Genomic DNA, 14,699 nt, shown 5'->3' with positions numbered 1-14,699 from the left:
TGTGCTGCTGCAGGTCTCAGGGCAGGGGGGCACTGCCAGCCCCCAGCAGCTGCTCCCAATGTGCCAGAGCTGCCCTCCCTGCTCCATCCCCATCAGCACTCATCATTGCCTCAGCTGCTCTCACACATCCCCTGGGTTCACCTCCATCTGTTTTTGGTCCTTCTGTTATATATTGTAAAACCTTCCAAGGGCAGCTCCAATGGATGTAAATCACACCAGCAAAAAGAAGCAACCCTCAGCTGTTGCCGGTTCCTCAAGGGGAGTGCCATGACCTCAGCAAAGGGACTTTCGGGTGAACAGTTCCTGCAGGGATCAGCCCATAAATGCTCAGTTTTGGTGTCTTTTTCCTGCCCAGGAGGGACACTGCCAGATGCATGGTGAAGGCATGCAGAGCACCATCACCCCAATCTGCCTCTCTACCCCAGCCCAGTTCCCACTCCAAAATTTATCTGGGTATGAGCTCACGAGACACAGATTTTCCTGATTAAGCAACACTGGGTGGCCTCTCCCCTTTCGCTTTCAGTTGCTTCTTCCTCTCAGGCCCCTGAAACCTCCTCGAGCATCCGGCTCTGAGCACAGCAGTGCCTTCACCACAGCAGGCACTGAGCACACCACGACAGGCACCAGCTGCGTGGCCACCGCCATGGAGCCAAGCGTGCGGGAGCCGCTGGTGAGGAGGTCAAGCTCCTCATACCACACCTTCCCTGAGAGCATCAGAAGGGGGCTGACCAAGGAGTACCTGCAGTAAGTGCCCGGCTGTGGGGCTGGATGTGGGGTGACCATGAACCTCAATCTGGGATTTGGGAGCTGAAGGTGGGCTGTGACCCTGTGGTTGTGGTGAGAGGGAGCTCATCATGTGCGAGGCTCACGGTGCTGGGATCTGTCTGGGAGAGCCATGGGAATGTGGGGCACAGGGTGCTGCTGTGGGGTGGTGGCAGGGAGCTCTCTGGGGCCGCGGTGCTGCCCGCTTCCAGCTTCTGCTTTTCTGTTTGTTGAACTGGCTGAGAACCAGATGGCTCGACTGAAATGCATCCATGGGGGAAAGCTGCAAAAGAGTGAGCTGGAGTTTTCATCGAGTGCCATAGAGGTGTCCAACACATCCTTCTTGCTCTGCCCACCTCCAGGAGCCTCAACAACAAGCGGCTCTACATGGCAGTGTTTTCTGCCGTGCTGGGGAATTTCAGCTTTGGCTTCGCCCTGGTTTACCCCTCACCTGTGATCCCTGCCCTGGAGGCTCACCCCAACCCTGCGCTGAGGCTGGACCGCTACAGAGCATCCTGGTTTGGGGTGAGGTGCGGGACCGTCTCCACTGGGGGGAGATACAGATAGAGCCAGGCTCCACCAAAGCCCCTCTGTGTCTCCCTGCAGTCTGTGTTCATGCTGGGGGCGGCAGCAGGGGGGCTCAGCGCCATGCTCCTCAATGACCACATGGGCCGCAAGCTCAGCATCATGTTCTCAGCTGTGCCCTCCGCCGTGGGATATGCACTGATGGCCAGTGCTCAGGGCATCGAGATGCTGCTGCTGGGCCGCGTACTTACAGGCTATGCTGGTGGTGTGACGGCTGCTTCCATCCCGGTATGTGTCCTAAGAGTTTGTGTGATGGGAGGCGAGGTGGAGCTGAGCTTGGGATCTCATTCTGCTTCGGAGGCATCAGCAGAGTTTCAGGGCTGTGGCTGTGCCGTAGGGGACGGGGGTGCTAGAGGGGTTGGGGAGGATGCCCCAGGGTAGTGGTCTTGCAGCACATCTGTCCTCATCCTGCTGGGCTTTTCTGGACCACAAAAAGTGGAAGGCAGGCAGGTGCTTGTTCCTTGCTCTGTTCCTCCACAGAGTTGTTTCCTCCCTTTTTTACCAGACTTTGACCTCATGTCACATACAGAGAGGAAGGCAAAGATTGAGCAACTCTCGGCTGTGCCTTTCCAGTCACTGGAGTCTGAGCACTCCTCCCACACTGGGGCAGGGATGGGTGCTGCAGGGCTTCCCTGTCCCACTGCCAGAAACAGCCCCTCTGTGTCCCCCTCCCTAAGGATGTGTGTTCCAGCTTGGGATTCCCCAGCTGAGCTGTGTGACTGCGAGATGCCTGCAGGGAGGTTCTGTTCATTCTGGCTGTGTGCTGTAGATCAGCTAAGTGTGTGCTGTCCTGCTCCAGGTCTACATCTCTGAGATCTCCCACCCTGGGGTGCGAGGCATGCTGGGCACGTGTCCTCAGATCATGGCAGTGCTGGGCTCCCTCATCCTCTATGCCCTGGGCAAGTATCTGGGTGTGCAGTGGGAAGGCAGGATCGTTCCCTCACTAGCACAGGGAAGTGGTGAAGTCACCATCTCTGGAGGCATTCAAGAACCATGGAGATGTGGCAACTGGGGACAAATTTAGTGGCTGTGATGGGGGTTGGGTCTGGACTTGATGATCTTAGAGGTTTTTTGCAACCTCAGTGATTCTATGATTCTCCTCTCAACCAACCTGGCTCCTGCAGGGCTGCTCCTGGACTGGCGCTGGCTGGCCGTGGCAGGGGAAGTGCCTGTGCTCACCATGATCCTCCTGCTCTGCTTCATGCCCAACTCGCCCCGCTTCCTGCTCTCCCAGGGGAAGGAGGATGAGGCCCTGCGCTCGCTGTGCTGGCTGAGGGGCAGGGACACAGATTATGCCCAGGAGTACGAGCAGATTAAGGACAGTGTGAGGAAGCAGGTGAGGACCAGACTCACCTCCAGCATGAGATAGGAAAATGGAAAAACCCAGCCTGCTTCGGGCAGCTCCTGAGCTGCTTTTTGTGTGTTGAAGCTGTGCTAATGTATCAGCTTTCTGGCTTTATCCCCTCACCAGAGCCAGCGGATTTCCTGTGCTGAGATCAAGGATCCCTTCATCTACAAGCCCATCCTGATTGCTGTGGGGATGAGGTTCCTGCAGCAGCTCTCTGGTGTCACCTGTGTCCTCGTGTACCTGCAGCCAATATTCAAGAAAATGGCTGTCATCCTGGTGAGCCCCTGGTGCAGCCCAGTGCCGTGTCAGCAGACATGTCTGCTACGTCCCATGTAGATCCAAGATCCAAGATCCCGACCCTGCAGCCTGTTTTGAAGCACCTGGTTGGCAGGTCTCCCATCTCAGCTTCCCCATCACTTTTGCTGTTGCAGAAACCAGAGTACGATGCAGCTCTCGTGGGCCTGGTACGGCTGTTCTCAGTGGCAATTGCTGCTGTGTCAATGGATAAAGCTGGGAGGAAGATCCTTCTCTTTGTGTCGGGTATGTCTCTCTCAGGGTGTGCAAGGGAATCTTTTCTCTAAGGATTTCCATTGGCTTTGTAAACGTGCAGGAGTGGAGACTTCCACCATGCAGGACTGTGGAACGGTGTTTTTCCTTTGGCAGAAGCTCAGCTCCAGAGCATCACATCCAGAACTGTCACACAGTTTGCTCTCCCTTTCATCCTTCTGTGCTGTGTCATCTCTCCACAGCTGGAGTCATGTTGGCCTCCAACCTGACCATGGGGCTCTACATCCACTTTGTGCCATCTTCTGAGAACAGCACCATCGCCAACAGGACCCTGGGGAGCCTTGCCAGCCCTCCTGCTGAGCCCATCCACTACATCACCCTCATCCCCCTCCTGGCTGCCATGTTCTTCATAATGGGTAGGTGCACAGAGCAAGAGCCCAGGGCTGGGTATGAGCCTGGGGGCATGTTTCTCCTCTTGGACAAGATAAGGAAGAAAGAGATCTGGGCTTGGAGTTGGAAGGGACATAGACCTCCCTGTCAGGCTAAGAGGGCATCTGAAGTCACTTTCAGGATGGGTGGAGTGTGTATGGTGGGGAATAATGATGGACTGATCAAGGTGGGATTGTGCTGTGCTCATCTAATGGGCTCTGAAGCCTCACGACTTTGTCCCCTGCAGGCTATGCCATGGGCTGGGGGCCCATCACCTGGCTGCTGATGTCAGAAATCCTCCCTCTGAAAGCCCGTGGGGTGGCATCCGGCCTCTGTGTCGTCGTGAGCTGGCTGACAGCCTTTGCCCTGACCCAGCTCTTCCTTGGGGTTGTGGTGAGTACAGCCCTAGAGGCACCCAGGATCTCTTCTTTGGAGTCCCTTGCACCAGCTCATGTCTGCTTTCTGTCCTACTTTCCAGGAGTCCTTTGGCCTCGAAGTGCCGTTCCTATTCTTTGCTGTTATCTGCGCTGGGAATATTTTATTCACAGGCTGTTGCGTTCCAGAAACCAAACGGAGATCCCTGGAACAGATTGAAGCCTTCTTCAGGACCGGTCGGAAGTCATTCTTGAGGTCGTTCAGGAGATAGGAGCTGCTGGCTGCACCAGGCCATGTGCTCAAGGGCTAGAAAGAAAAGCGTTGTGCTGATAGAGGTGGACCCTGGAGATCTTTGCAAAGATGGTGTTCCCCCACAAAGGGGAGACAACAGGCAGCAATGACTGTATTGCTTTGGATGTTGAAATTGCCAGCTGAAGCTTTGAAGATATTCTCATCCCAAGTCAGTCAGCACTATGTATGGCTCTCCAGGCAGCACAGCAGCATGAGGTATAGGACCACATAACCAGCACCAGGCTGGATGTAAAGTTGTCCTGGAAAATACAAGGTGTGGCTGTGGACACAGAGCCACCCAAGCAGCCCAAGAGCCCCAGGCTTTGGCTGGAACAGAGTTAACAGCTGCTGCTGTTCTGGCAAGCACCCAGCATGTAGTTGCAAGAATAAAACTGTTTTGCCTCCAACTACAAGATGTTGCTTTGAATTGCAGAGAAGAGCTGCAGGTGGGATGGGAGAGGCAGATAAGGGCTGTGAGGGGGGATCACAGCATCCTGCTGCCTCCCAGGTGAGTCTCACTGCTTGAAGTCTTCAAAAAGGCAGAGCCCAATACTTTGTATAAAAAGCTGCCACATTTTATTGCTCTAAAAACACGTTACACTAGAAGCCTAATGAACAAGACCAACCACAGTTCACAAAGAAAACTCAGGACAAAGCACAAAGACTGGGAACAGACAGACATTCAGCTGTAGTGCAAGTGATTCCCTGCAGGAAAGACACAGTTGGTACAGACAATGCTTTGTAGTGGGGCAGGTCCTTCCCTCCCCAGGGTTTTACAAAGAAGGAAGGTGGATGTGCCTCCATCACAACTGTGTGTAGAGCCTCCACCTCCATCACTTTGAGATTTCAGCTGCATAGTTAGTAGCAAATTGCTCTTACCCCTTTCCTGATGTCCTGCGTGGTTAAGGTCTTATTTTAAGTAAAGCACAGTGCAAGAGGTGGTTATGGCTGTAAGGAACAACTGGCCTTGCTGAGAATTGCCTGACCTGGCTCTCCCCAGAGGGGCAGAAAGACATAACAACGTGCCCTGAGCCTAGAGATCATCTGCCCAAGCACTTGTCAGCCTGCTGAAATGCTCAGGGCAAGCTGAGAGTTGTGGATAAGCTTGTATCCTCCCTTCCTGCCAAGGAATCAGGAGGCAGTGCAGAGTATGTGACTGAGATCTCAGGAACTACTAACTACTTTTAGATCCCCTGCAGCAGGAGGTGCATCTCACCTAAGAGAAGATGTGCTTTATCAGAGGATTAATTTAAAGCAGCCAAGGACAGAGGAAGAGAGATGGGCCAAAATCAAAACACAGAATTTTCAGTATTAAACTCAACCTTTGCAGCTGAGATCTTTCCAGAAAGATGTCCAGACCTGGCTGGAGCATGACTGTTTCTAAGTATGGCCTGACATCTCAAGAGCCTCTGGTTTCCACTGACCTTCAGCAGATCAGGCTCTCTGGCAGCCCTGTCCTACAGCATTCTCCTCCTCACATGGCTATGGACCAGGTCTTGATATCCTTACTTCAGTGAAACCTTTCCCTGCAGACAGTGGATGTTTTTTCCTGAAGAAAAAGAAAAAATGACAAAGATGAATTGAGCTTCCCAGGGCCAAAGGAGGAAATGCCCAAATATGAATCGAGGTTGGACTCTCCAGGTCCTGAGAGAACCTCGTTGGAGAAGTATTTGCTGAGTGACCTTCTTTCTTCCATACAGAAAGTCTGAGGGGTTTTGCTGCATTTGGAGTGAGAAATCACAGTGGCTCTTTCCAGAGGTAGAATGGTCTTTTTATTCACTGCACACACAGAGGATCAGTTTGCTCTTACAAAATCAGCTGCTGCGTAGAGCAGCAAGGTGTGGGCATACAGCAGAACGAGAGGTTCTGCTCTTTGCATGCCCAGTGGAGAGCCCCTGGGGAACCTGGAGCACATATGCACAAGTGCAGCACTTTTTGTGACCAAATGGAGCAGTTGCACGCTGTATAAATGTGCTTGGTAAGAGAAGTGCACAGCTCAGACAGGAACGGTGTAACAGCCCATTTCTGAGTGCACATTTACTGCCAGTACCCAGCTGTCTTTCCATACTCACTGCAGTCAATGTATCACCTGCTCCTGAGGTCTCACGTAACAAAAATTCTGTCCCATCCTCCCCTCAAAGGCCTCTCTGAGACCTGGCAAGCAGAACCTCATCCATGGATGCCCCTTAGATGCACCGACTGAGCTGAGCCTATCAGATCACTACAGTGGTGCTTTTCACTTCCCACTCTTGCACAGCTCCAAGCTGGTGCCTCTAAACACAACTAATAACCACCATGCACTGTGAATGGGCACATTAACTACTGTGATACTACTAGTCTAAAAGTCTTCCTATTGCCACAAAAACAAATCTCTCACCCACATTGAGGAGAGAACATCCACTAACACTCTACCACTCCTGAAAGCCATGGGTGCAGCATGCAGACTCCACCAGGCTGTGGCCACAGCAAGAGCAGCATCTAGTTTGTGTTCTGCTGCACCACAGCCAGCAACAGTTCCAACAGGAGCACCCACTGCAGATGTGCTCACCCTGATACTGCTGCCTCTGTCTGCAGTGTTCCTCTACCAAATGCTACTAAACTACTGAAAACCCCCTGAAATCAAATGTGGGTGCTCTGCTCATGGGGCAGGGTGCTGCTCTGCAACCACTCCACGATGCTGCACGTGGATGCAAGGAGCAGAGAGGCCTTGGCCACTAGCAGGGGTCCCTGCAGTGCCTTCATAGCAAAGGCAGCATGGCAGGTTGCAGTCCCTGCACACACACACAGACAGAAAGCCAACACCCCGCATACTGCACACAGCCAAAGGACCAGCCAAGAGCTGGGAGGCTCTGGAACAGCAAAACTTATTAATCTAGGCTGGCAGTTCTGTGCCCCAGACAAGCTGGTGTCAGAGCAACTACAGCACAGAGACCGGGGGGAAAGGGCTTAGCACAAAGCAGCTGCCCAGCAAGGCCCTGTGCGTGCAAATCAACACACACCAGATTCCTGCCTGGTGCAAATCTTCACACCTCCTTGAACTCCAGCAAAGAACCAACAAGGAGCACTCGCTGACAGCTTAACCCCCTGGCCTCCAGGGACAGCATTGCTCCTGCTGCAATGCCCACATGCACCAGTGCCCTCCAGCAGCAGTTTTCCCGAACTGCAGTGTGACCCCCCTGCCCCCCCAGCACCCCAGTAACACAAAGGGGATCCTGAGGTGTGAGCAGGCAGCAAGCATGGGGCCAGAGCTGCTGCCTACTTCCACTGAGCACCAGGCCCAGCAAGGAGAGCCATCTCCTGTCACTGCAATCAGACAAAGGGATCAAAGGACAGCACGCTTTCCAGAGACCCCTGAAATGAGATGATGCACTCTGATGAGTCTCATCAAAATACGTAAATAAGTAGAAATAAATTATTCTCCCTTTTCCTAAGTAAAACAGATGGCCATCACGTAAAAACAAATAAATTAATCCCTCCCCTCCCATCCCCCAGAAGAAACTGTGATGAGAGCTGGGGGACCTGGACCCGATGAGCAGTTCTATTCTGCCTCAAACAAAGCAAACAGAATCCAAAGGCAGCACTGCTGATGGTGCGTGGAACAAAGCAGCACCCCACAAAAATGGGATTTTCCTGTTTGCAAAGCAAGGATTTGCCTCCTTCCCATACAAAACCAGCCCGGGACTGATGCAAAAAAGCATGAGCCCAATGAGAAAGGCTGTACAGACAGAAGCCAAGGGCAGGTCTCACGCTCAGAACAGACTGCAGGAGCAGACACAGGAAGTGAGAGAACAGAGCAGTGTCTGTCTGGGCTCAGAGGGGACTCACTTGCACATCAGCAACCATCCCACCTGCAAACAGCCTCCGTTTGCCTCAAGCAACACAATCCTTTTTCAGCTTTGCTTCTCTTCTTTCCCAATAAAAGAGTGAAGCTGAAGTACCCTTATTAAGACTACATAATTAATGCTTATAATTCAAGTAAATTGCATTATCTGCCTGAAGCTGTATCCAGAGAAAGGGCAGACTGTGCTTCTCTCCTCTGGAGGCATCACTGTGTTTATGCGTGTTTTTTTTTTTTGCTGGAAGTCCTTTACTGTGCAGAGATGCCTCCAATGTCCGACCTAACCGGACCCATATTAAAACCTGCATGATGAAAAACACCAAGTGCAAGCATCAGCAGGTACTGCTAAACACTGCATTCTTGTTTTATGCCCGGAATGAGCCACACCAGAGTGTGATGCATTACATGTCATGTGCAGCAGCACCCTGGGCATGAGACCTCTGGAGCCAAGGAGCTCCAAGGGCAGTCCTCAGAGAATGTGCTGCCCACACACAGTCCCCAGCAAAATGTGATGGGCATCAAAACAGAGAAAGGCTACGTATTTAGGCTTATACAGCAGCACTCAAAGGGCCAGCATCTCTGCCGAAAGAAAGAAAGAAAGAAAGAAAGAGAAGGACCATGAGATATTTGGTTCTGAGTAGGCAGGAGGAGGGAGCAGCCAAAGCACTGAGGTCCAAGTGCTGGTGTGTGAGGGGGGCACAGCCCACCCCAGCCCTGAGAGCTCCAGTTGTTGCTGTAGTGTCCAGAGAAATCGTGGAGTGGCAGAGAGGGGGTGGGCAGATGGGAGGGCAGAGTGGGTTTCCGAGTCTTCACCACCATCTCAGGGTCCAAAAGGTCAACCAGGGCTCATGCACTTCACAGAGCCTGTCCCTCCAGGCACCCCGTGAGCTTCTCTTCATCCATTTGCTTCTGCTGCTGATGGATCCGAGCGTAGGAAATGGCATCTCCCCTGCAGAGAGAAGGGATGTCAGGGTGACATGAGCACCAGGCACCTATCAGATCTGTGCAGCACACAGTACAAATGTCTCCCAGCTTGCGCCAAGGCCTTTCAATACCAAGTGACAACAGGAATGAAATGAGACTTGCTAGCCCTCCCCAGCCTCACCCTGGTTGGGACATGAAGGTTTTCCTAAGGCAAGCTACACTGAGCTCCAAAGGAAATGCTCAAAGGTTCAGCAGACCCCCAGTCTTCTTTCATGCGGTTTTGTTTGAAGAGAAAGCACGCCAGCAGGGACATACCCTGCAGCAGCATTCACACCCAAAAGCATGGTTGATACAAGAGGAAAGCACAGCCTTTCTTACAGCTGGAGCAGCAAATGGGGCAGGGCTGGAAGTCCCCTCCCCAAGCAAGCAAATCTTTCTTACTTCTTGCCAAGAGCTGACAGGCCATACAGCACCCCAGTCGCAAATGCAATGGCATTTCCAAAGAGCGTGGTGAGCGTCAGGCTGAGCATGACAGGGAACACGGCCATCCTGGAAGAGAGAGGCAGCCCTGAGGTGGCATGGGGACACAGCACCCCACACACCCAGCACGCCCAGCCCTGGCAGCATCCTCACCCGCAGTAGAAAGCAGCTTTCTGCCAGGCCCGCAGCTTATCTGCCCTCGCAGACACGGCGTTGGCGAACTCGATGAACTGGCAGCAGAATGGAGCCTCACACAGGAACAGGATGAAGGCGTTGAGCCTCCAGGGAAAGCACATGAGAGTTAGTGCTGCCCGGAGTGCGGTCAGCCAGCCCCCAGCCCCACTGATGCTCCAGAGTGGGCAGAAGCGTGTGGCAGGGCTGGAACCTGCTTCATTCTCTCCCATTCTTGATAATTCCCAAACCTCGATCCCAGGTTCCAGCCACAAAAGGGGTGGGGAAGAGGGCTATGAATAAAAAAAAAACCCATCTCCACCCAGTTAGTCAAACAAGACTCAGCAATTCACAGACAGCAGCATTTCACGCCAGCTCCCCGTGCCTCACTTCATAGAGCCCAATGGACAGAACCTCCCTCCCAGTGGAAACAAAGAACAGAAACTTCACTTACATCATCCACACACCGGCTGCTATGTTCAGTGGGTTGATGGTAACACAGTTCCAGAGACCAGCAACAGCACAGGCTGGGAAAGAACAGAGACTTTCAATGACACAAAGAGCAACCCAGTGTGCAGTGAGGCCATGCTGTCACCTCTGCAAGATAGGGTTTTCTGTGCAAAGGAATTCCTGCTTTGTCCCAGGATGAAGAAAGAGGACCCTGCAGGCACACGTCTGAGCAGTGCAGGGAAAAACTTAGGAAAAAAAAAAAGACTTGCAGCACCAAGGTGTTAGGACTGAAAACAGAAAAGGAGAGGTGAACCCCATCACATCCACACACTCCTAGTTCTGTGCATCACTACTAGAGATGGGCCAAAAAAAGCCAAGCCTGGGTCTCCACTTATTCAAATGGAAGAGGATGCTGACTAAAGCAAGGCTCAAAATAGCTCCTGTGCTCCTGAATTTGTAATGCAAGGAGGGGAACCAGCCAGCAGCATCCGCACACCTACCTCCTGCCTCATTAAACTTGCAGAGCGTTCCCTGCACTTGATATGGCTGCTCACCCAGGAACCTGATTCCCCAGTAAACAACAGCACAGCACAGAACACCAGCTAAAATCTTACAGCCTTTAAGCTGTCCTGGGATGTGGAGCTGAATAATGAAGAGAACAAGCAGCGTGTCTCTGAGAACGAGAGCAGCCTGGATGCAGGTAGTTCATGTTCACACGTGTTTTGCTAAGAGAATCCCTGTGCAAGGCTGCTCTGAGCGGTTCTGACCTTCACATGCCTGGCACACGTTTGCAAGATTTCTTCTAAGCAGTCACTGCTGAATCCTCAAGGTTCCCTTATTGACCATACTGAGAAACAGAGCTGCATGCCTAGGACAGGACCAGTGTGAGGTCATCCCACAAGCAAGCAGACTCCTCTTTCTGCAAAACAACAACAACCAACAACACAACTCTTATTTTTTAAAGGATTCTTAGGTCTATCCCACAGAACTCAGGGAGTCCTGCAAGAGCAAGGTTCTAACAGAGCAGAAATGCCAGAGAACACACAGCCAGCCATGCTCCAACAGTATCTTCCATCCTCCTGTCACAAAGGGACAGTGTCAGTGTCCCCACACTGCAATTGGGAAACTGAGGCACGAGGTTGGGATGATCTGCTCAGAGTCACACATGCAAACAGCTTGAGAGTTGGAAAAGAAGGCGAGCAGCACTGCAGGGAGCAGCAACAACACGTGGAGTTTTCTAACGAACCCTCGGATGCTCATGGAAGGAGAGCTCAGGATTTTTATCCTTAGTCATTTCTTTTTTATCGAGCCAATCAGCCCTATTTTGTCCTCAACCACCCCAAAACAACCCCTGAGCACTAAAGGTCCTTGCAGGAGCCCCAGCTAAGAGCTCATTGCATTTGCCAATGGACCCAGCAAGCCTAAGCCGAGCAAACCCCTATGTCAGCACAAACACCAACCAGAGGGGAAGGAGTCAGAGCTCTGTAAGCACGGGAACACTGCACTCCATGGTGGTTGCCAACAGCCAGAGATAATGATTTGGTGACCTTGGCTCTCCTTTGCAGCACAACACATCCTGCAGCAGCCTGGCACTTCCTGGTCCTGCTGGGCGGTATCAGCTCCTGCCTCCATAGCCAAAAGGGGACGGAGCTGCCAGCTCAGTGACTTCTTTTTGTAAAACAAAGGCTCAGAAGAGGCATAACATTTAGATAATGCTCGATGGCACATAAGCTATGGAAGACAGTCCTGCCATTTGTTTAACCGCGTCCCATCCCGAAAGCCCTGGGGAAGAACAAATAACTGGGAGCTAAAACAAGGAAGAAAAAAAAGAAAAAAAAGAATACCCCCCACAAAGACTCTATTCATTCTAAGCAGCTGGTCACTGTCTTCAATGCATCTCCATTTTTGCTCCTGGAGCATTTTACAAAAGCCACAGACACTCATCCTTATACAAACGGGAACAGAAGGGGGAGAAGGGACTCAGCCAAGGTCCCCAGTGAGTCTGTGCAGGAGCCAGCAGCAGATCCCATGTTTGCCTTGTTCCTGCTCCAGTCCCTGCACCTTTCTGACTTAATCCTGTGGGCCACAGTGTTTGCAAGCACCAAGCATTGCCTCCCACTGCTAATAAAGTTTCTCATCCTTTCTGCAGGGAATTTTTCTGTAAGAAACAACCCAGCTCTGCAGCAGCCACAATCCAGCTGCCCAAACTCCTTATAAATGAGTTCTGTTCCTTCGTAGAAACAAAAGGCAAACTGCAGCCTCACCAAGCTGTTAGCTGCTCCTTGTCCCAGCTGTCCAGCTCCAGCAAGGTGACCTGGACAAGGAGCTTGTTGCAGCCTGCACTGCAGGATTGCCTTCTTCCATGGCATCCATTTTCCTGCTCCTAACAGCAGCCATATCCACAGCTGCCATGCTCTGGACAGCCCTCGTGGAGGTTCCTGATGCCCTGAACTACTGGCAGCCCTGTGGATGGCTGCTTCTTTGCCCTGAAACACCCACAGATGTAAAATTCTTAAAAAACAAGCCAGGAGTTCTGCATAGTTTTGAACAAAAGGTTGCGTCCAAGCATATCTCAGCTGCTTCGAAAGCTGAAGAAGCTGAAGAAGGGAAAAAAATTGATTTCAAAGTGCTGTGCTGCTGCTAAGCCAGGGTTGAGCTGCTCTGGCACACGGGGTGAGCCAACAGCCACCATCTTGGGCTCCTCACCCCCCATCCTCACCCCATGAGGATTAAGGCCACGTGAAGGGTGATAAGATTCTGGTTGCAACCCCAGCCCACGGCAAAGCTGCTGCTCTGGGAGCTGCCCTCTGACGTGTCCCATCCAACCTCCTGCTTCCATGACAGGTGTGGGGCTGGAGGAGCCTCCACCACAGGCACGGGGTCCATGGCCAGTGTGTTTCACCTCTTAAGAGTGGCCCTGCAAAATCTTTTCATGCCTCTTTCAGCACCTCAGACGTAACACAGTGAGAGCAGTGTCCAGCCACAAAGGACCACAGGAGGCTGCGCGGAGATGGAGGGCTGGGTAACAAACCCCACGGCCTGGCTCCATCAGGTGGCAAGGCACAGAGGAGGTCAGGACCAGCCAAAACACTGCAGCAGAGGGAATAGATTTGGGCTGACTGTACTGGCTGAAAGACACTCTTGTTTTAACACTCAAGTCATGGACCCAAAGCAGAAGTTGTTCTCCATCCTGCGCTCTGCAGGAGATCAGACTAAGCAGTCATAACAGTCCCTCCTACTTTTAAGAGCTATTAATCTCCTCACAGAACACAGCTGATTCCTGGCAAAGGTGCAAAAAACTCTTTCCCTGGGAAAATTTTCATCAGCACCAGGTAATTCCCAGCCAGCCAATTCGCTTCGCTGTGCACTGTCTCCTGTCTTCTGCATATCCAAGACTAAACCCCTTAAAAAACAAACACTGCAAAGCAAGTTTGTTATTTGCCTTCAAAAAACACAGCCAGGGCCCCTGTGATAAACAGCAGGAGTAACGGGAAATATGCTCTGACAGTCAGAGCAGGGAAAGAAAATAAGTGGAAGGAACACGCAAACACCTGAGAGCCCAATAGGATGAATCAAATCCTGTGGCCCCAGTTCAAGCCCTGCACCTGACCCTACAGAGCCTGGTGCTCGCTGTAAAATCGTTGTCTGCTTTCTCTGCCCACAGCCCTCCCACAGGACCGGGGTTTGGCTGCTGCTCCCATCACTCCCAGTGATGGGAGATGATTTTTATCCAAGAATAAACTCGAGGATTTGCAGATCCCCCCAGTGACAGCCCTTCTCCCAGGTGCCGAAGTTCAGCAAGTTCAGCAAGTACAAAGCACATCACTCACACACAAACTAAAATCACCCTGCTTCAGACATGCCCACAGCTCTTCCTTCTGCCCGACACGCAGCAAAATACACCTGTAGAAAAGCTACAAACCTGCAATCCCAAATTATTATTTCTGGGCCCACCCTCCCCGTGCACAAACCTAACCCAAAGACCAGCAGCACGATCCCTGACTTAGGCTTTTGCATGCATGAACAGAGCCAATGGGGAACTGCTGGCCGTAAGGAGGGGATACTTACACATGCCCCCGATGACCCCGGCAATCCTGCAGAGCCACCTGTACCACCAGGTCATGCCATCATCAGCGGAGGAAGATGCTGGCTCAGGGGCTGCTGCTTGGAACTGCTCATCCTGAGAGCTCATGGCCCCACTGCTGCTGGGGGGTCAAAGGGCAGCACCCCGCTCCCCACCTGAGCCCCAGCAGCGCAGGATGCCCTTCTAGGTGACACCCCCCCCTCCAGCAGGACCAGGAGATGGCCCCTAACCCAGCCCTGCTGCTGCTGGACCTCTCCTCGCACCCCCATACAGGGCCGGGCCCCCCAGGGCTGACAATAGAGGGTTTTTGACCGCGGCAGCGATGCCAGCGGCCGTGGGAGCAGCCTCCACGTCTCCCTGCCTATTGCATTGTGGGTCCCCTCCTCCAGCAGGGAGGGCTTTGATGTCACACTCATTAAAAAGCCAGTGGGCAGAGCCCGCGTGTGCATATTCAT

General features: G+C 52.5%; 2 protein-coding genes across 3 annotated transcripts; one reads left to right on the top strand and one right to left on the bottom strand.

The window, feature by feature from the left end:
• The first annotated feature begins 366 nt into the window (after positions 1-366).
• SLC2A6 (solute carrier family 2 member 6) lies at positions 367-4,737 on the top strand. 2 transcript variants are annotated; one of them, XM_031601812.2, is made up of 11 exons: positions 367-453; positions 541-744; positions 1,125-1,287; positions 1,369-1,575; positions 2,147-2,246; positions 2,472-2,683; positions 2,819-2,971; positions 3,127-3,235; positions 3,445-3,618; positions 3,879-4,024; positions 4,110-4,737. In XM_031601812.2, the coding sequence occupies exons 1-11, from the start codon at positions 371-373 to the stop codon at positions 4,275-4,277; spliced, it is 1,719 nt and encodes a 572-aa protein (XP_031457672.2). In that variant the 5' UTR covers positions 367-370; the 3' UTR covers positions 4,278-4,737. The 2 variants fall into 2 exon arrangements, with proteins under 2 accessions (XP_031457672.2, XP_089977282.1); XM_090121156.1 differs by lacking the exon at positions 367-453 and having other exon boundaries at positions 729-744; positions 1,007-1,287.
• Positions 4,738-4,850: 113 nt separating this feature from the next.
• CACFD1 (calcium channel flower domain containing 1) lies at positions 4,851-14,631 on the bottom strand. Its single transcript, XM_031601813.2, has 5 exons — positions 14,229-14,631; positions 10,165-10,237; positions 9,693-9,818; positions 9,501-9,608; positions 4,851-9,084 (listed from the first exon to the last, which is right to left on the bottom strand). Exons 1-5 carry the CDS (start codon positions 14,350-14,352, stop codon positions 8,991-8,993), a joined length of 525 nt encoding a protein of 174 aa, XP_031457673.1. The 5' UTR covers positions 14,353-14,631; the 3' UTR covers positions 4,851-8,990.
• Positions 14,632-14,699: the final 68 nt, after the last annotated feature.

The sequence above is a fragment of the Phasianus colchicus genome, chromosome 19 (genome assembly GCF_987193195.1).
Source record: "Phasianus colchicus chromosome 19, bPhaCol1.hap1.1, whole genome shotgun sequence".
Classification (NCBI taxonomy): Eukaryota; Metazoa; Chordata; class Aves; order Galliformes; family Phasianidae; genus Phasianus; species Phasianus colchicus.
The sequence above is the reverse complement of the archived record's forward strand: the minus strand, read 5'-3'. Positions and strand labels throughout refer to the sequence as shown.